General features: G+C 46.8%; 2 protein-coding genes across 2 annotated transcripts; one reads left to right on the top strand and one right to left on the bottom strand.

Annotated features, from left to right (window-relative positions):
• Positions 1-1529: 1529 nt before the first annotated feature.
• LOC101786961 (zinc finger MYM-type protein 1-like) lies at positions 1530-5345 on the top strand. Its single transcript, XM_012844506.1, has 5 exons — positions 1530-1773; positions 1876-2604; positions 2758-2883; positions 4986-5101; positions 5187-5345. The coding sequence occupies exons 1-5, from the start codon at positions 1530-1532 to the stop codon at positions 5343-5345; spliced, it is 1374 nt and encodes a 457-aa protein (XP_012699960.1).
• A 9364-nt stretch (positions 5346-14709) lies between these two features.
• Positions 14710-17994, bottom strand: LOC101758630 (protein YIPF6 homolog). Its single transcript, XM_004961897.1, has 3 exons — positions 17512-17994; positions 15102-15176; positions 14710-14982 (listed from the first exon to the last, which is right to left on the bottom strand). Exons 1-3 carry the CDS (start codon positions 17992-17994, stop codon positions 14722-14724), a joined length of 819 nt encoding a protein of 272 aa, XP_004961954.1. The 3' UTR covers positions 14710-14721.
• Between the last annotated feature and the right edge of the window lie 3618 nt (positions 17995-21612).

The following is a 21612-nucleotide window of genomic DNA, read 5'->3' as shown; positions in this document are numbered from 1 at the left end:
TGTCGGGTTCACATCTTAAAATTTTAGCGAAATTGATCAAAATTTATTGGAGATGACTCAGTTTGACTACCTACTACAGTGCAAAATAGTACAGCCAAACATACATGTGGGTCCCGCGTCAAGAGCCGAACTCTAAAACTAAAACATCGCATTCACACCTTAAAATTTTAGCGAAATTTATTGAAGATGACTCAGTTTGGCTACCCGCTAATTTGTGTAAAATAGTATGGCTGGACATACATGTAGGCCCCAACCAGACTAGAATTAAAATATCGCGTTCGCACCTTCAAATTTTAGCAAAATTGATCGAAATTTGTTGAGAATGGCTCAGTTTGACAGTTTGCCACTTTGTGCAAAATAGTGTGGTTGCAGGGGCGGGCCCACATAGATTCAATGGTATTCAATTGAATACCCATTATTTTTGCAAAAAAATTTCATATATATAGTGTATTTTAGGTATATGTATGAAAAAAATAAAAATACACAAACCATCCGGATCCGCCCTGCGCATGCCCACTTATCCCTCGACTGGCCCAACTGGCCCATCCGGCCATCCGGCCCATCCGGCCTGCACATGCTCATTGCTCACTCGACTGCCCCCAGTCCCCCACCGGCCCACCCCACGGCCCACACGTGAGCACATCCACACGCACGGAGCCACGGATGCACCACGGTCCAGCCGTCCAGGTCTGCGCGCGGCGCGAACCCTAGGGCGCAGGTCCGGCGGCAGCAGCGTCCCGCGGCGGCGGCGGACCGGCGGGAGGCCGCGGCTGGCGGGCTAGGAGGCGGCGGGCGGGGGGCGGCCTGCACGCGCCGCGCGGCCGCGCGCACGGTTGGCGCCTGGCCGCCTGCGCCTGGAGCCGAGCGGCGGCGGCGGCGTCCGGCAGCGGCGCCGGACCGGCACTCGCAGTGGCGGCGCTCGGCGGACGGGCGGCGGAAGTCTGCGGCCAGGCTGGGCTACTGGGCTAGGAAGGCTGAGCCGCCGAGCGCGAGCGGCCGAGGGCGGCCGGCGGCCTGCGCAGTGCGCACACGGCCTGGAGCCGTCGAGCCGAGCGCCCGAGAGGCGGCCGACGGGCACGGGCCGGCGGCCGGCCGGCGGCGGGCGCGCAGGTGCAGCGCACTACAGTGGGCGGCCCGCGGCTGGGGATTTGAGGATTTTGTCCAATCGGTCGAGTCGAGCTCCTACTGTCTACTGATTTGAGGATTTTGTGAACTGCTATTCCTGATTGTTTGTGAAATTGAGGTGAGCATTTTCAATTGTTTGTCAAATTAGGATAGCACATCAACTTGCAAAATGTGGATGCTCATGAATTTAGTTCAATGTGAAATTGTGTAACTTTTAGGTTTGAACCATGAAGAGGAAGGGTAGTGCCGCTACTGATTTGAGGATTTTCATGGCAAGGGCTGCTGCAAAGAAGAGACAACCCGAACCGGAGAATGTTAATCAATCTTGCAATGAAAGCCAAATGCAACTAGTGTTATTCCAAGGGCAGAGTGGTAGTGAAACAAGCACGGTACCACATGAACCAATGAGATCCAACCAGCCTCCAGAGAACGGTACAACAGAAGATGGTGAATCCATACCTGTGGAAGAAAATGATTCTAGTGATGAAGACAAGAATGATTATGGCATTGAGCATGATCCTGGATTGATGGCTCCAATCTCAAGCTATGATGTCAATGACCAAGATTCAGTTAGAAGGGCATACATTGCATTAGGGCCATGTCAACCAAAGATGAAGAGGGATGCTTTTCCGCAACATGATTGTGGAGGTATGCGTCGCTTCCAACATAAGTGGTTTGCTGAATTTAAGTGGATTGAGTACAGTGTGGATAAAGATGCTGCATTTTGCTTTGTTTGCTATTTGTTCAAAGATAACTGCAAATTTCCTGGTGGAGATGCTTTTGTTGTTGAAGGGTTTAGAAATTGGAATATGAAAAAGAGAATTCATAGGCATGTTGGTGCTATTGATAGTGCTCATAGTGAAGCTGAAGAGAAATATAGATTGTTCACAAGACCTAAGGCATCAATCCTTGAATCTGTTGCATCAAACACTGCACAGTTCAAGGCTAAGTATCTAGCTCGCTTGACATGGTCACTTAAGTGCATAAGATTTCTGTTGCGTCAAGGGTTGGCTTTTAGAGGTCATGATGAAACAAAGAATTCACTCAACAAGGGGAATTTTCGGGAACTTTTAGCATGGCTAGCAGGAAACTTTGAAGAGGTTAATCTAGTGGTACTAGAGAATGCACCACAAAATTGTCAGATGATAGATCACAAGATCCAGAAACAACTCATTGATGCTTGTGCTCATGAAACAACTAAATTTATCATTGATGAACTTGGTGATGAGTGTTTTGCAATTCTTGCTGATGAGTCAAGTGATGCATACCTACTGGAACAATTGGCTCTTTGTTTGCGTTTTGTCAATAAAAAAGGAGAACCAGTTGAGCGGTTTCTAGGTCTTGTCCAAGTTGAAGATACTACATCATTGACCCTTAAAGAAGCAATTCAATCCTTACTTATCAAATATCAATTGCCCCTATCCAAGGTACGTGGTCAAGGGTATGATGGAGCTAGTAATATGAAGGGTCATGTTAATGGTTTGAAGAAACTAATTATGGATGAGTCCCCTTCTGCTTATTATGTTCATTGCTTCGCCCATCAACTTCAACTAACACTTGTAGCAGTTGCTAAGGAGAATACTGATTGTGATTGGTTCTTTGGGCAACTTGCTTATTTGTTGAATGTTCTAGGGATGTCTTGTAAAAAGATCCGCATGCTTCGCATTGCTCAAGCTGAATACATGATTGAAGCATTGAAATTGGATGAAATTGAAACCGGGCAAGGATTGAATCAAGAGATGGGCTTAGCAAGGCCAGGTGATACACGATGGGGATCTCACTACAGAACTGTAATGCATGTTATGTTCTTGTATCCTTCAATCAAGAAAGTTCTTTTTAGGATTGGGAATGAAAGTAAAGGGGATGAGGCTAATGGAGCTCAAACTATGCTCATAGTATTTAAGTCCTTTGAGTTTGTTTTTCTGCTACACTTGATGAATGAAATATTTGGATACACAAATGACTTGTGCAATGCTTTGCAAAAGAGGGAGCAAGATATCGTAAATGCAATGGATCTTCTGGAGTTCACAAAGGTAGAACTGGATGTTTTGAGACAAGATTCTGGATAGCAAGAATTCCTTACCAAGGTCACTTCTTTTTGTGAGAAGCACAATGTTAAAGTTGTTGACATGAATGGAAAGTATATTCCTATGCAAAGATCAAGGCAGTTCTACAGAGGTGCTATTAATTATCACCGGTTTCATACTGATATGTTTTTGGGTGTCATTGATAGACAAGTTCAAGAGCTCAATAATAGGTTTGATGAGGTAAACACAGAGCTACTTAGATGCATGGCATCATTCAGTCCAGCCAATTCCTTTTCTGCTTTTAATGTTGAGAACTTGGTTAAGCTTGCTGGGTTCTATCCACATGACTTTGAATTTCAAGAAATACACCAGCTTCATTTTCAGTTGCACCACTATATCAATGATGTCAAAAATGATGAAAACTTCAAAAATTTGAGAAGTCTAGCAGAGTTGTCTATGATGCTAGTTAAACAAGGAAAGGTTTCTCGGTATGAAATTGTTTATAAACTTCTCAAATTGGTGCTAGTTCTCCCTGTTGCAACGGCTGGTGTTGAGAGGGTCTTTTCTATAATGAATTTGATAAAGAACAAGAGAAGAAGTAAGATGGGGCAGAAATATTTGAATGGTTGCTTGGTCACATTGATTGAAAGGGAATTCTTCATGCAAGCTAAGGATAAGGACATCATCGCTCATTTTCAAAGCATGGCAGAACGGAAAGTTGTCCTATAGCTTGTAAGTTGTATGTTACCATTTTATTGTTTTAGCCTCTATTTATTTCACATGTTGCCACTTTGATATGTTGATCATTAGTAGCTGGATAATTTTAATTTGTGATCAATTTTATTAATCAATGATGCTACCACTTAATTCTGTGTTATGAAACTATAATTTATTCTATCAAATTTTTTTTTTGCCATCTCCAATTTTGAATACCCATAGTCCAGATCCTGCGCCCGCCTCTGTGTGGTTGGGCTTATATGTGGGTCACACGTCAAGAGCCGGACCCTGAAACTGAAAAATTTAGCAAAATTGATTGGAATTTGTTGGAGATAATTCAGTTTGACACTCTGCTACTTGTGCAAAAAAAAATATTGCTGGATTTACATGTGAACCCCGTAGTGAGTCGGACCTTTGGATTGTTTTTGATAATCGAACTAATCCAACCCGCTCCAAACCTTCCTCTTGGGAGGAATCCAAACTAAACCAAACTATTTGATGGATTAGTCTATTAGTAACCAATCTAAATAACTTTTAGTAAAAATTCATCCATTAAATCATTAAACTCAATCCTTCCTCTTCCTACCAATGCTGGTATTTTTTCCTTCTAAATAATTGGATAATGAAATTCCTTATTCACCTTTTGAATTTAAAAAAAACTAAACATTCTGATCTTTTCTCTTGTCTTATTTTCATTTTTTTATTTTGCTCTTAATTACTTTATAAACAGATAGCAACAGAGGGTTAATCTTTTTCTCTTTTCTACTCCCTCCTTCCATTTATCTGAGTCATCTGAGAAAAAAAAAGTTTTCCAAGAGTCGACCTCGTTTAAGCTCGGACCTCGTCCCTAGGCGCTCGCGGCTCCTCGTACAAAACGCAACAATTGATGTAGCGCCGTCCTCCTGTTGCTTCAAATACCGCCTCCATTCCCTCCCATTAGCCTTCATGAAAGTGTCCAGCACACCACGCCTCCGCGCCGCCGAGTCCACGCCGCTGCGACGCCGAGTGGCTCCACGCTACCACGCTGCTGCATGCCTGCATGCGATGGATCACCAGGACGATGATGACTGAGATCCATTACGTGTGAGGTGCAGTTCGTGATGGATACTTTTGCAGGTGAGACTGAGGTGCCGGACTCCCAGATGGACATTGCCGAAGTCGACGAACCTGACGCCGTGTATGCCCTAGTGAAGCTGGCTTCAATAGATGTTAACAAGTTTCAATCCAACAAGGTCAATCATGAAGCCTCTAGTTTGATGTCCCCTAAGTTTGATATTCCCTGTGTTATTGCCTCTCTTGTATGGACGTCATGAGGAGGACGTCAATGATGCTGCAGCAACTCTACTTTGGATTGGTCGTGGGTACTATAATGTTTCTAATGGATTGCCAAAAATTTCATATAAAGGTCTGGACACTGAGAAGCTTGAAGAAACTAAGATGTCCATGTTCAAGATTATTTTTCCTTCCTTGTACTAGTCCTAGTATTAGTTGGAGCAATTTTAGTGTTGAGTTTAGCAGTACTATAAGTTCTGTTAGCTAATGGATGAAAAATTTCATATTCAAGATGAATTGCATTTGAAAAACAAAGGATAATATTGCTTGCAGTTTCCATTACTTGAACCGAAGTGACAAAAAAAGCATCATACATAACTTCTAATTCTAACTAGCGACGAACTGCATGGCTTGATTGTGAAGTTGCAAAGGGCAACTCAGAGTAGTTGGAAGAAATCCTTGCAACTCTAGAGTTTTCTTCTTCATGTGAGGGATGTTGTAGTGCTAGCCTTCATTGTGCTTCATGATCTCCATCATGCAACCCTGCTGGGTTAGAAAAATACGGTTGGCCCTTTGCACAGGATAGTTCCGATACACCTTATCAACCTTTGACACAATGTCGTTAATGTTGTTTGGTGTTCCCTTTTCAAACAGCGCCTGAATTGTTGCAAAAAAACCGTCCAATACATTAAGGTCCGGAGAATTAGGAGGTTGGCATGTGAGCCTAATGTCCCAACCATCTGCTTGGGTGGCCTGAACAAATGTAAGGTCATTCACATCAATGTGAGTCTTAGCATTGTCTTGATGTATGTATTTGGGCAATCCTTTCTCTTCTGCGGGCCACTTTGCTTTGATTGCGGGTAGAACCTTGTTCACAAGGAAATCTCTGCTAACTTCTTTTGTTATCGACATCATGGCTTTTGTTACAAGGGTACCTACAGATGTAAACATTGTTAATAAGACTCATGATTCATGCAGGATATGCCAAAAAAAATTGCAATTTTTAGTATCCGCGTCCTGGTTTGGGCTCCATCTCTTTGTTGGCTCTACTTTCACAAAGGGAAAAATACCTAGTTTACCATAAAAAATGTATTGACCATTGTCATCAAATCTAGGCCTTATAACCATGGCTAGGAACATCACCTTCTCAATAAAAATTTTGCTTTTAACTGCTCATTGTGGTCTTTCTCCATCATTTGCAAGGTAATATTTTTGGTTCCTACAAGTCCTATAGAACCACTTTTCATTGATGTGCACGACATTGTACATTGGTTAAAAAGACAAAGATAGATAATTCAGCATGGATAAGCAATACTTGACGTGGGCCTTCTTGTTTTCATCGATCAAGCAAAACTTGAGGTCATTAGTGTGCCGACAAAAATAGCATTCCTTGAAACGGTTATGAAGTGTGCTCTTCTTGACACCCAATGCATTAGCAAGATCCTAAAACGTGGTGCGCTAACTAAGAGGAACGTCTTTTATGGATTCCAAGTCTATTTCTATTCTTTTCCTACCACAATTCTTAGACCATCTGTTCATACAATTTATTCCACCAGTTTGTCCATTTTTCCAAATGGACTGCACAACTCTTAGAGGCACATCAAATTTTTGTGCAACTCCCTTTGAAACCCCGCGGCGCAGAATAGGAGGATCAGTTTTTGCCAATAGCTCTAGGTATATGACGATCTTTAAGTTATCCGAGTAGAACCTTTGTTTGTTATTATTGGAACCTGTAAACCAGAAGCATGTACTGTGATTAGTAGAGATAGCTGAAACTGAACCTGAACCTGAACCTGACAAGTGACTGTATCTGAAAACTGAACCTGATCCAACCAACAAATCACTGAAAATTTTTAACTAAATGCCAAAAAAAATACAGGTAGTTGATCTAAAATGATTAAGACATGAAACTAAAAATCACCATTTGAAAGACCCTCTGCTTGCACGCCATCTGTTGCAGCATCATCTTGATCTCCATATGCTTCTTGGCCATCGTCAGCAGGTACTAGCACTCTTTCAGTTCGTCCATCTCTATCTTGGTCATCTATGACATGGAACAAAGGCAAAAAAAAAATTCAGATCATGCACAGAAGGAAGACACAGCACATCGTGGATCATGGTTAACTAATCCCCTTGATATTCATCATTCCAGACCATGTCGTAACTGAGTTCATTGGCAGGGACATCCCACTCCCCTATGTCATCCCAATCTACAGGATTATCTAAAGGCTGATTCTGGTGGATTTTGGTTCAAGTCGATCTTTAGCCCAGGCATTGTTGGTGTGCTACAACATGAATGAGAGATAGAGAGATGGAAGGGTTCAGTGATCTGAATACCGATAGTTACATCTATTGGGCGTCTTATATAGACCATGCAACGCTAGGTGGGATGTGTGTTGATGGGCACTTGGCGGCAAAAGAAATTTGCTTTTCAATTTTGGTTGCAACGACTAAAACTGAAGGCATCGCGCGGCAAAGAAGAAAAGGAAAGGAAGAGAATTGCGATGCCGGGCATGGTGAAAAGGAAAGGAAATCGCGCGGTAATCACGTTGCTGGGCAAAGAAGAAAAGGAAAGGAGCCATGCGCGCGAGGTAACGGTGTTTGGAGCGGGATTAGCAGAGTATTTACTCGGTAATTCAATAGTCGCCGGCGGAGTTAAAGGAAAGCCGTGATTTAATGGCAATCAAGGATCCACCGGCCCCCTCTTGTCACTGCGCACGACCCTAAAACGAGTCCAATAAATGGACAGAGGGAGTAGTTGGAGAAAGATTTAGATTGGCTTGTTGAGTTCCTCCAATTACGATGAATCAAAACTAACTTTTTCTCTAAACTTTTAAGGGCAAGTACATTGGTGTCGTCTAATAGGCGGTCTCATGCATTGATACGTAATCTTGAGACGATTCAACAGGCAACCCGTACAATAGGTTGTCCTATAAGTTGTCTGGTAGTGGTATATAATTCCTTAATTTGTGCATAAGAAAAATAAAATATTATGAGTTGCATGGCAACAATAACTCGTACAATGGTTGTTAAGTTGTCTCGTAGTCCTACAATTTAGCTCATGAGGTGGTTGTTTCGCGAAGCAACGACCTCTTTCTCTCTCCTCGCTCTCTCTCCTCCACATCATCAAAAATCCTATGTGGCACTGCATCAGACGACCTATGAGATCGCTGACGTGTAGTAATGTACTTGCCCTAATAGAAGAAAATTCTAGATCAGCTCTTGACTTTATCCAATTTAGCAATGGCAAGTGTTCGGACGTAGGTAGCCCTAGTTTCAATTTCTTACACTAATGAAAACACACTATATCGAATAGTAAGCTCACTCGCTTAACGGCTACCTCAATTTCTCACACCCAAAACGAACTTTGTTCATAAATATATACCATTTATGAATCAATGGAGAAATAGGTAAACTTGATGTTTTTTTATAACATCCAGTTTTGATTTGCGAGGTACTTCGGTCTTTCTCCCTTTTTCAAGAATAAATGAAAACCATCCAATTCCTCTTAATAGGCTCTGTTTGGTAGAGCTTTCAAAGAATAAATGAAAACCATCCAATTCCCTTAATAGGCTCTATTTGGTAGAGCTCTAGGTCTTGCCAAAACGGATCCGGCTCCGGCTCCTCTGGTGGAGTAGCTTCACTAGTGGAGCTGAAGCTATTTTGGAAAACGTTTGGTAAAACGGCTTCTTAATAGCAATATGGGTAATTTTATGGTCAATTAATACTTGGAGAGGGAGAAGGAGTAGATGAAGTCAATTTTTTTGGCTCCTCCTCTTTAGTGTAAGCCGTTTTATGATTTCTCCTCGGTTTTGGTGGTGGAGCCGTTTTGAAATTGGCCCTTTGGTAGGGCTTTACCAAAAGCCGGTAGAGAAGCTGTTTGAGAAGCCCTACCAAAGAGGGTGTCTGCGGGCTTGAGCAATTTTTTAATATGGGAGGATTGCTATCCTGATTTCTGAACCTAAGGTTTCGGTTTTTATTAATCTGCTACAAATTATTTTATGTAGGAGTGGCTATTCAACCCCTAGAAGATAAGAGGTCCGCTAAATATTCAACATTCTCTTCTCTTTTCTATGGTCGACATGAAATCTTCATTAGGAAAATATTTTTAATTGATAAAATCTAGTTTTGAAATAAGTCACCATCCTTTTTTTATCAAAATCGGTAAGGGAAACCACATCCTATTTTTATATATTTTTTTATTCCAAACCACTTAATTCACTCCCGGTCTAAACACTAGGCTCGAGACCCTTTCGCAAAACTGATCTACAAAGGAAATCTGGTTTCCAAATAAGTCACCATCCATGTTTCCCAAAATTGCTTAATTAAAAGTTGCATCATAAAAGTTGTATAGTTCCAAAAGACATTAGTTATTTGGAAACTTGGATTCTGGATCGTTGCTCTTTTCTCTCACTTTCATGTGGATCTTACTACTTTCTTCCTCACACTAATCTTTGTGCCCACGTACCGAGAAGGTAGCCATGGCCGCTCCTCTCCTTATTGCCTTAGAGCAACTCCAAGAGCATCCGTAAAATAACTCGAAAACCTAATTTAGGAAGAAAAATAAAAATTCCATGCTCCAACAGCTCCTGCATAGTTGCCAAAAAATACGGGAACCTGAATCCAACATCCGTTCTCCCGCATATTTGCGGGAGCCGGTGCTTCCCCCAATCGCCCCTCACACGCTCATTTCCCGCGCACCAGCCGTTTCCCATGCGCCGCCGCGTCGATATGGCCGGCGCGAAGGCCGCCCTGACCCTGCCACTGCACTCACGAGGAGCCTCGTCATGACCACTGCCGCTACCATTGGGCCCCGCCGCAGCCGCGCTCGTCACCGTCGAGGCCCCTCCGTGCCCCCGGGCGGAGCCTTGCGCATGGCTGCCGCCGCGGGAGCCCTTGCCGCTCGCTGGTGCTTCCAATCCCTACTGCTCCGCTGGGCCCTCGGTGCGCCGCCTCCTGGCGCTTCCCCTCGCGCCGCGCTGCTACGCTCCAGGCTGCCGTGAGCTCGCGACGCTCGGACGGACCATGTGGGGCGCGCTAGGCTCTAGCTCCCACGCTGCCTGGGGCGACCACGCTGCAGTGTCGCTCCTGGGGGCTCCGCCACCCATGCCCGGAGGAAAAGGGAAGAAGAAAGAAAAAGCAAATGAGATAAGGATGGGCAGATGAAAGAAGAGATGTGAGGAAGGGGGCATCTCATAGCGAATCTTGGACTGCCGGCACCAGACGCAGGGGCTGCCGGCGTTACTTGGACGGCGCAGTGCGCAGGGCTGGCGCGGCGTGACTGATGGTGACGCAGGGGCTAGCGCGGCGTGACGCAGGGGCTGGCGCAGTGCGCAGACCCGTTTCCAGTTTGCCAGCATTTGGAGGACGGTGCAGTGCGAGGGGCTAGCGCCTGGCGGCGTGACTGAGGAGAACATTGCGCAGGGGCTGCCAGTGTGAGGATGGCGCAGTGCGCAGGGGCTGGCGCCTAGCGGCGTGACTGAGGGGGGACCCACAGGCGACACGAGGGGGTTTTGGTCACGGTGGTGGAAAAAAATAACGGATCCTAATGGGACCCAATATGATGACGTGGCCTGTTTTGAATTATTAGGGGATAGTTTTTAGCAATATGTTGTGGGCTGATATATTTTTAGGGGAATTTTTTTTAGTATAACCTCCAATATCTTATTTTGAGGAAGAATTTTTTAGGAACTATTAGAGTTACTCTTAGTCTAATTCAAACAAGAAATAGATTCCTCGTTATCTCCTCTTCCCTTTTTCTCTCTGTTTCCCGTTCATTCCTTGTAGGCTCGATGATATTTCTCTTCCTCTCCTTCCCTCTTTCTATCTTCACATGCAAAGAAGGTAGCTATGGTTAGAGCATCTCCAAAAGTGCTCAAAATACTACCCCAAAACTTAATTTTGGGAGTAAATAGAAAAACACAGCTCCAACAGTTACCTAACCCATGCCCAACTTATTCGCACGCCCAATCCCGACGGCAAATGGAGCCATTTTTCCGCAGCGAACCCGCACTCCCAATCGGCGAAATAATAGCGAAGCCCACCGATTTTCTTCTCCTCCCGCGTTGAGTTCCTCCCGTAGGCGCCATTTTTCCTCCCTTCATCCGTTTTGCCGCAGGAGGTGACGCCACGTGCCTGCACTGCATCACCCTGCCGCCGGCCTCTCCGCTTTCCGCAAGCGTCGAGGACGGCGGCGGTGCGTGGCCTGACAGGGAGCCATGCGGCCGTCTCCATGAGTCCAGGTCGTCCCATCGAGTTGGGCTAATCTAAATTCAAGTTCCAGAGCAAGATTTTTTTTATTACTTCATTTGATGAATACTCGTGTGTCATGATTAATTTGTATCCATCTGATTTGCGATATCTTTGAGTCATGTGAGAAGAGATTGAGAATGTTTAACGGGGTTTGAACTTAGATAAATTCAGTTTGCCCTCGCTACCCCTTATCATCGCTTAGCTGTGCACAGGCCACCCTCGCCGTTGGCGCGTGCTGTGGAGGGCATGTCTTTGGTGGAGCAGCCTGGCGCCGCTGCGAGGAAAAGAAACAGGAGGATGTGAGTGGATGGCCTGGCGGCGCCGCGACGAAAGAACCGCGAGTGGCATCGTTCAGGAAAAGTCTAAGGCAAAAGATCACTGCTAATTTGAAAAATAAGAAAAAGGATGATGCGTGGGATATTTCATAATTTTTGGAAATGGAAATTCGGAACTGTTGGAGGAAGGGATGTTTTATCTGCCCACAATTTATTTTGGGCAACTCCCAATCCTAATTTATTGGGAGTAAAATTATTGAGCACTCTTGGAGTGATCTCGACCTAATCCATGTGCAAAAATGGAACTCTCCATGATCTTATATTCCCTTTTCTCTATTTTTTCCTTCCATCACCCAAGCTGCCAATGCAAGCAGCCTACTGCTTTCTACGGCATGGTTGCGGGCGTTTGCAATTGCAAGCGCTACGGCAGCAGCGCGAAAGCGCAAACAGATTCTGTCGACTTGTAGGACTAGATTGACGCCTGCGAGCGCGCCTACTGCTTTCTATGGGATTGGAACCACCTTGCTTTCTTGGATTGGTATTTGTACGGCAGTGCCTTCTGCTATACCAAGAGCTTGGTTTGGTAATGTTGAATGTGAGAAGCACCGTTCTATCTTAACCAACTGTGCCGACTTGGCGAGATGCAGTTACTTTACATAACCGTTCAACTGATTCAGAGCCAACCATCTACTGGAGTTGTGTTTGTGAATGAATTTCAGGTTTAAGCTATCCACAATCTTGGGACTAAAGATTTCACACGAGTATAGGATGATATCAAGCACCCGAAGAAACCAATGCAAATAATGGTGAAATTACAAATTATTGATACTCTGGAGTCTGAATCATATCAGGTACATGCATGTGTGTTCTTCACGAACACTATTGCGGCATGCCAATTTCTGAACGCAGTTTAATGCAAAGGTTTGCAGGAAAGAAAGAAAAAGAACGCCATTACTGCTAAAAGTTCTTCCGATAGTCAAAGGAAAACAATCAAACACAGCTATCCTGCAGTTAAAGATCGATTCATCTTTGCAACTTTCGACTCCATTGCATCAGACTTAATTAACTATCTATACTCTATGCTCTATGCATGATCGAGCAAATCTTAATACGAAAATCGAGCCTACTAGTTTACATGCATATCCATGAACCAATCTTGGGGGATCACCTCGGCCGCTCTTTTCTTCTTCTTCCTCCTCCTCTCGCCCTCCGAGGAATCCCGATACGCGTGGCCCTCTCCACCGCCGCCCGCGGGCGGCGCCATCCGCCTCGTCGTCTCGGTCTCCCTGTATATAGCTGCCAGCGACCGGAACTTGGGCCTCTTCCTCTCCTCCCCGTGCACGATGCCGCCGTCGCGATCCTTCCCCGCGGGGCACGGCCGATCGGCGCTCCTCCGAGGACTCTCCACCACCGCACCCTTCTTATCCTTCTCCTCCACGCGGGCCGCCGTGGAGCACGCGAAGCTCTCCGCGCCCTTGCCGTCCGGCTCGCCGCCGTCGCCGTCGCCATCATCCTTCCCGGGCGAAGCAACGGAGGACCTTCCGGCGTCGGCGCTCCTCCTGCGGCTCTCCACCGCCGCCTCCTTGTCCTTCTTCCCGCGGCAGCACTTGACGCTGTCCGCGCTCCTGCTCTCGGACCCGCCGTCGTCGTCACCGCCGTCGCCGCCGCTGAGCTGGATGAGCTGCTCCGCGGCTTCCAGGTCGAGCTGGTCCGTCCCCGCCGGCGCCACCGACGACGACCCGACCGCCACGGGCTCCTCCTCCTCCACCACCACCGCCTCCTGATGGATCATAGCCACCCGCCGGCCGAGACGCCGCACCGGAAGACGATCGAGGAGGTCGTCGACGGTCGATCTCGCGACGCGGCTAGCTAGCGATCGCGCAAAATAGCGCGAGGCCGCCGGCTGTGGACGGCGTGCGTGTGCTTAAATATAGGTGGGGGCGACGGCGTGCTGGCAGGGCAAGGGCAGGGAGGAGGTCCGGTGGTGGTGCCGAGGAAAGACTCGGAAGGTGGCAGGAAGCAGACGCGGCCTTCCCCGGTTTTAGAGGCTTTGCTTGCTTGGAGCCTTGGACTCGTGCGTTTGGCCCGGCTAGATTTAGAAGCCTTCGCGGCTGGAACACATCTTCGAGATCGATTTGGACCCCGTCCACAAATTACAGCTACTGCTGCCTGTTCGGATTCATATATGCGATCGAATCCCTTTTAATGTTCGGGTTCTCTGTGGATTTGTTTGTTTTGTTTTTTGAAATAAAATTTGTATATTCTACCAATGCCGAGAGCCCGAGAGGCAGCCATGAGAGCTCGGCAGCATTTTAATTTTGCAGGCTGCGTCGCCAAGCCTATTTTATTTGGATCCTATTCGTTTTCCACGGCGACTCTAGCGAACGCAGACGCTCCCGGAACGATGGCGACGCATGCTCTGGTCCTCAGACCATCACGCGCATTGGCTCTCGTCTTGACGGGGCCGTGTCGTTGTGGCATGCATTGACCTGGACCGGCGGCGAAGGAACAAGCCGCGTCACGTCATGATGATCGAAAGAACCTTGGTAGTAATAAGACTACTTCGACCAATATAGATAGGTCGTCGGCAATGACCAGGAAAGTTGTGCAGTAGCAAGAATCGTATCGAGTTTACCATGCTGACCCAACACGCAATGATCCGAAATGCATCAATGTGATTGTCAACTTCCATGAAACGAGAACTGAGCGCTGCTCGAGTGTTCCGCACACCCAAACAGATCTGATAAACAAAGTACATCCAGGCTTCAGCAGTCACTCCAAATTATCGACATGCATGGATGCAGAACAGAATACCTATATGGCTATACAGCACTTGTAACTTTTGCCTATTACATCCTAAGCTCCGCAACCTTCTCTTACAAAAATTTGATAACACATTGAAGCAGCCAGCAAAAACAAGAAGGAAGAAAGAAAACGTCAGTTAAGATCTGTATGCAAGAAAAAAGAAGGCGCATGCATTCAGATCATTCACCTAGAAAACAAAACTCAGTATCTCTGATGATACCATAGCAAATCGTCACCAGTTCCCCACCTTAATCTACCGCAATTATGAGGCACCCAACTGAGATATACATGAGGAACACAGGATACAGCGCCAGGGCCTTCCTCCGCGGGTTTACAGCAGCGCTCATGAACGGATATGCTGCCCAGGAGCTCCATGCCAGTGTTACCGTCACCACAACTATCTTTAGCATGACACTGTCTTTCAGCATGCATATCAGAGCACCGACATCCAGAGGGAACAGGCAGTATCCAAGAAGGCTCAGGCTTTGGAAGAAGATGATGTGCCCACCCTGTAGCAGAACATTACAGTCATCACCAAATATTTACATGTCAGGGATCCGCCAATTTTATACGTGTTTGCATTGTGGTACACTGCAAGCAGAGAGAAGTAAGGAGAGGAGGGGCATACCAGCAGTAGAACATTGAGCGTGAGGACTATAGCACCAGCAGCTAATACAGCAAAGGCAACTGCAAACACTTGAGACTACAAAAACAAAAACCAGGTAACTGAAATTAGCACGTGATACGTTATACATTACACAGCACATTGTATGAGAGAAGCAATATTGCAACCTAATGTAGTTTGAATTGTTAAGTCTACAAAGACTACTGTCATACTATTAGGTTAAAGTTCTAATAAAAGGAGAGTCTGAGAAATGACATATGAAACAAGTTATACATACAACAAAGAAATAGGATTCACATCCCGTCAGAAGGAAAGGGCCAGCAGCGGTATATTCTCAAATCTCAACACATAATCTAACAGTAAAACGTTTATCACTTTTAAACACTCGAGGGTGTTCTGCTCATGGAAACATTGGAAGGAAATCATTAAATAGCAGAAAATGGTTATTATTGCTGGATATTTATTTCCACCTTTCAATTTTGCAGCACGAGAAACATTATAAATTGCCACCAAATAGGAGACGGTTAGAATTTTAGCATTAATAAACATATGTTGAAAGGGTGGAAATGCTTATTAATGTTCAGTATTTGAAGACCGCATAAACACATAGCTTCAAATGTTGAAGAGTTCAGCACCAACTTTATTAGAACCTTCTTGTCAATATTCTCTTTTCGCAAGGCAAAAGCATACTGTCTCTTTCATAAGACATGCTGTTTTCTAATAGCATTATCCCCAACTTCGCAACCCCTGTCCAATAGACATGCCATGAGAATGGCTTTTTGACATCTTGAGCCCACCCAGAAAACTAAGTGGCTGAAATCACTGCAAGTCCAGTTTTCAGTGGTATAGGTGAGGTGGCTACAAACAACTGTAGATGACAGGCAGTGAAGGAATGCCTCCATTACTATGGCCATCTTGCGATAAGATTGAAGAGGCACATTTTAATACAACAAGGAGGGCCTAGAGATAGGGTGAAATACTGAAATATAGGACGGGAACTCAGCTATAAGAAAAGAGCTAAAAGAGAAGCAAACTATTACTGTTGTACAATTCCAGAAGATATTTTCAGGATCCTTTCCCTGTCCACTTAATCTGGCCACTAACAGCCCTCCTCTCAGACACATCAATGGATATGATACAGTTTTTTTTTTTTGAGGTTATGGATATGATACAGTTAATAGTCTTTCTGCTCTCCTTCACCAATTGTTTTCTTCTCGGCCATTCCAACATTCATGTAAGACCATGCAATGAAGATACCAATCAGATCGGTCAGACCAGATACTTTTGTTGTTTTTCTGGTGGTGTATCTAACCGTGGAAGTGTTCCGCTATTTTTTTTAAATGAAGTATTCCACTATTTGTTGCCACTTCAACAAGCAGCAGCATCTCAACAATGAACCAGTCTGGCAACTGCATTTTCCCCTCCACTGTGATTTGGTTGCCACACATACACTTCATTCTATGAGTTAAGGAGTAAGTTTCTATTTCTGCAGCCGATGGATATGAATGCAGAATTTATGATATTCAGCATTTTTCTTCAGACTATGTGCAGGTACTGGTGTATGATTGTGTGACAAACAAACAATTTGTCCATTCAACACCTATTTATTAGACTGTAAATTCGCATCATAGCCTAAGCAACCAAATATTCTATGTGGATATTAGAAAGTTAAAAAGTTTGGCTTTGGGTCCACTAAAAATAGCAAAATAATACTCCACCCGTCCTCAAATATATGTCGTTTAGGACAAGCAAATTATTTCATTTTTGAACTACATTGTTTATCCTAAACGTCATATATTTGTGGATGGAGGTAGTACTTCACATTATATTCAGTCATTTAGGAAGCTATTCGATAAGAAATAGCAATATAATATTTCACATTGCAATCACTCAGAAAATAAATATAGAATACGTAGTGAAGTTAGTCAAATTAGGGCATGATCACCATATCAATCCTCTCTAATAGCAAGGCCCGACATGTGGTGGCAAAAGTATCTGTTTGACCAAACCAACCTACACTTAAAATTTAAAAGGAAGACGAAGTCATGCCAGAGACAGAGCACCCACCGTGGTATGCTTATGATGTAGGAGTAGTGATCTAACGTTGGCGACAATTGTGAATTTGTGATGATCACAATGGGCAGTTTTCACCACTAGCTAGTGGTGCAGCGTAACATTGGCGATTGTTGCGGTGCTCATGATGGAAATTTCGCTACTAGCAACTCCGAAGAACGTGAAGTTTGATAGTTGTGTGTGCTTGTAGACTTCACATTTGGTCGTTTTTTCTTTGTTTTTAGATACAAGTACCCCATTTAGATGATTAACCTGCTAGCTAACTACATTCTTCTTTGATTTCATTCGATTTCACATGACAGAAGGAATGCAGGTAACGAACGTCCAGATCAGCTGGTACCTTCTCGGTGGTGGCCGACCAGGAGAGGATGAGTCCGAGAGAAACGATGAAGAAGAAGGGTCCCCAGAGGTCCCAGTCGCGCAGCGCCTTGCCCGAGTCCTCGCGGAACGGGTTGGGGAAGACGACGAGCTTGAGGTTGCTGACGACGCGGTTGAGGTCGCGCTTGACGGTGTCCCAGACGGGCTCGGTGAGCGTGTTGGCGCTGGCGGGCTCGGGGCCGCCGAACCCGTCGGAGGAGATAGGGACGGAGACAGCAATGGTGCCCGAGGCGGGGGCGGAGAACGGCGGCACCGTGGCGGAGAACGGGAGCTTGGCGGCGGCGGCGGGTGGCGCGGAGGAGGAGACGGGGATGGAGGCGCGGGGCGGGGAGGAGGGCCGCGCCGCGGGGACGATGGCGACCTGCTGGGAGGGCGAGGCGCGGGCCAGGGTCTCGATCTCGTCCATGTCGGACCGCGCCGACGAGGGGTGGAGGGGGTGCGACATGGCGGGCGGGCGGCGACGCGGCGGGAGGATCCGCGATCCCTCGCTCGAAGGGAAGGGAAAGGGTATTGCCTGCCGCCGGCCGGCTGCGTTGGGCCAAGGAGGGGAGAGGCGAGCGGAGGAGGGAACACGTGGAGCTCCGTGGGACCGGGCGACGGACGGGGCGGGCGGGGGGAATCGGTCGGAGAAATGCGCACGGTGCGTTCGATCGCATGAACACAGCAACGATAAGCCTAAGCTGCATGCATGCATGCTCCTTGAATCAAAGATCAGTGCAAATCCACACGCACGGGTTCGCATAACACTATAGCAGCACGATAAAGCGGAGTTTGCATGACCTTCTGCACAGTACCAAGTTGCGAATCGTGTAAACTACTTCTAACACTACTCGTAGTTGATGAGAACTCCACGCATCACAGCCAGAACCAGAACCGGACCATCTAATCTTATTGCTACTATTGCCATGCAATGTTCGTATCTGACAGCGAAATGCAGAACGCTTCTGCACCTCGTCACATGCCACGGAGCCCACACAGCAGCACTGCGGCGACGAGTCCACCGGCGAGCCAGCGAAGCAAGGCGCCGCCGCCGCTCGCGGTCGCGGGCGCCGACGCAGAGGAGCAGTCGCCCCACCTGCTACTCGCCTTCCCGTTGTCCGGCTGCACCGGGTTACCGCAGCGGTAGCTCACCTCGAACCGCATGTAACAACCGTAGCTGAGCACCCGCCCGCCGCGGAGCCACCCGGCGCCGGCGCCCCCGCACGACAGCGCCGCCTGATACGCCGACCCCTTCAGGCACCGGAGGCAGTCCGCGCGGTCGTCCCCCGTGCACTGCGCCAGGGCGCGCACCGTCATGCCGTGGTTGTAGTCGCTCCGGCCGCTGCTCCCCCGCGGCCAGTGTCCGCGTCGGCTCGTCGGCGGCGCGCTGCGCCAGGTCCGCGAGCAACCAGAAGAACGTCGGGTCGGGGTACGTCGAGTAGTAGTAGCTGCCGACGAACAGGCGGCCCCTGTCGCCGTCGTCCAGGTACGACCTGGGAATGTCGCCGTCGCACAGCACCTTGCGGCGGTCGTCGTCGCCGTCCCGCGCCGCGGCGGCGTCGGCGTAGTAGGCGAGGAAGCACCCGTCGGACCAGGCCCCGCCGCGGCGGCCGGTGGGGCCGCCGCAGCCGCCGGTGATGTTCCGCGCGGCGGCGGCGAGGCACGCGCGGCAGTCCTCCGGGGACGAGTCGTTGCCGATGCAGACCCCGCGGGCGAAGGCGCCGCCGCGGGACAGGACGGCGGAGCCCTCCGGCGCCGCGGCGGAGGGGAGCGCCGCGAGGAGATCGGCAACGTTGGCGCTGCTGTTCTTGGACGCCGTGCCTGAGCCGTCACCGCAGTCGAGCAGGAGGAAGCGGCCGTCTCCCTCGACGTGCTCATCGAACGCGCCGGCGCCTGGTGCTGCAGCTACTACGAGGAAAAGGAAGGGCGAGGAGGAGGGCGGGAAGGGTTGGCGACGCCATGGCGATGGCTACCGCCGGCCGGCGCCTTGGTTCTCACTTCTCAACGCGGGGCAGGATGGTGGGATCGGAGGAGGCGCTGATCTCTGATGCACCAGCTAGCTCAATGACGTTTGCCGGACTGCTCGCGGGGTGCAAGTGCACTGCCCGAAGAGGAAAGCTGAAGTGAGCAAGCAACGACGGGAAATTTCGTCGAACGCATATGTACTGCCGAGCCGCGTCGATCACATGCGACGAGGCTGAAGATGAACAGAACCGCAGGCTGAAGTGAGCAAGCAGCGACAGATGAAGCAGTGCCCCGAACTTGTGTGTGTGTGTGTGTGTGTGTGTGTGTGTGTGTGTGTGTGTGTGTGTGTGTGTGTGTGTGTGAACAGCTGACAAGGCGCTGCGTGTGTTTGCAGCGTGTTTACGAGAAGTTTTGGCAACCTGCGACCCGGCGCGGCAGGCCTAAACTGGGAGGTACGGCACGGGCATTGGCCGGTTGATATCTCCCACACGGCTTCAATGGGCTTCAGTACAGTAATGGAATGCGGTGTAACAGATCAAGGCTCCGTTTGGTAGAGCTTCGGCTTCTCATAAAATGGCTTCAGCTTCGGCTTCTTCGGTGGAGTGGCTTTTTTAGTGAAGCTGAAGCCGTTTTGCAAAACGTGTGGTAAAACAGCTTCTCAATGGCAATATATGTAATTTTATGATCACTTAACGCTTGGAGAGAGAGGAGAAGCCGGTGAAGCTACTTTTTTCGGCTTCTCCTCTCTAGTGTAAGCCGTTTTGCGGCTTCTCCCCGGCTTTGATGGTGAAGCCGTTTTGAAATTAGCCCTTTGGTAGGGCTTCACCAAAAGCCGGTGAAGAAACACTTTGAGAAGTCCTACCAAACGGGGCCCAAGATGGGACAATGCATGTGACTTGGCAGCATCTTTAGCGTGCCCTGCTCTAGTTGTTACTATATCCAGTGACAGAAACAATATAATAAGCGGTCAAGCGTGATCAGTGAGCTGCTTCCTTTTTTTTTTGAAATGTAAAGCGAGCTGCTTCCTAGATCGTCTTATCTTATCTTATTCCACTCCTGCAAATAGTATATGGGAATACTGCTAGCTACTAAGGAGAAGGAGAACAGTACAAAAGTTATCGAAAACGGCAGATGACAATTGAGTCTTCTGGAGGTTAACCACTTAAGTATGCTCTTGCAGTCTTGCTCCAGCCTCCACGATCGGTGATGTGACAACTGACAAGCTAAAGTATGCTCTCATTCTTCTCCGGCAAAGGGACGGGCCAAGGTGCTTCAGTTTGATGGGAGGCTCATCGACGTTATTAGATCGGTGATGCCGATGAGGTGTGCGCGGAGGAGCGCCAGGTGGTGGCGGCATCATCGAACTGAATCGGAGAGGAAGAACAAAGGTGATCACGTGGAATTGGAAAGTCAGGGAAGGCATATATATATGTAGATCATCGAATTTCCCAATACTACTTTGCAAGAAAATCGGTGTATAGAATAAATGCAACAAACTGATATCCAATACATATATTTTATTTTATTCATTTCTTATTTTTAAGAAGCAATGTTTGGAATGTATTATTTTAGCATCCTAAGCGTACAATTTTAATATCTTTATATGCTATTTCAATATTTCCACATAGAATGTTTTAACTTTCTAAACATATATTTTTATATGTATTTGAACATTTCCACATAGAATGTTGACCTCAATTATATGACAAGGTGGCCCGCGCAAAGAGCGCAAGTAGGTAGCATATTTTGTTATTATAATTTTTTTCTAATAGTCCAATCAATGTACCATCTATGTTTTTCATGATCATATTTTGTGATGTATTCCTTTTCAACTTGAGTTAAGGAGAAATAGGAATACCTTATGTATAATCATATTTTTTGTATTTATTAAATATAATATAAAGATTTTTTTTTCTTTTTTAACATAACTATAATTTTAATTTATTCACTTGCGATGTACATTTTTTAATAAGAGTTTTCATTATGGTGGTCAATGATCCTTATATTTTTTTTTGAAAGAAGATCTAGGTGAATGTTTACGATCAGATATAATAATCAGAATTGAGTTTGAACCAAAACATTATTGAGCATTAGTCAAATCCTCTTTAGTTCTTTCATA

Source organism: Setaria italica, chromosome III (genome assembly GCF_000263155.2).
Source record: "Setaria italica strain Yugu1 chromosome III, Setaria_italica_v2.0, whole genome shotgun sequence".
Classification (NCBI taxonomy): domain Eukaryota; kingdom Viridiplantae; phylum Streptophyta; class Magnoliopsida; order Poales; family Poaceae; genus Setaria; species Setaria italica.
The sequence above is the reverse complement of the archived record's forward strand: the minus strand, read 5'-3'. Positions and strand labels throughout refer to the sequence as shown.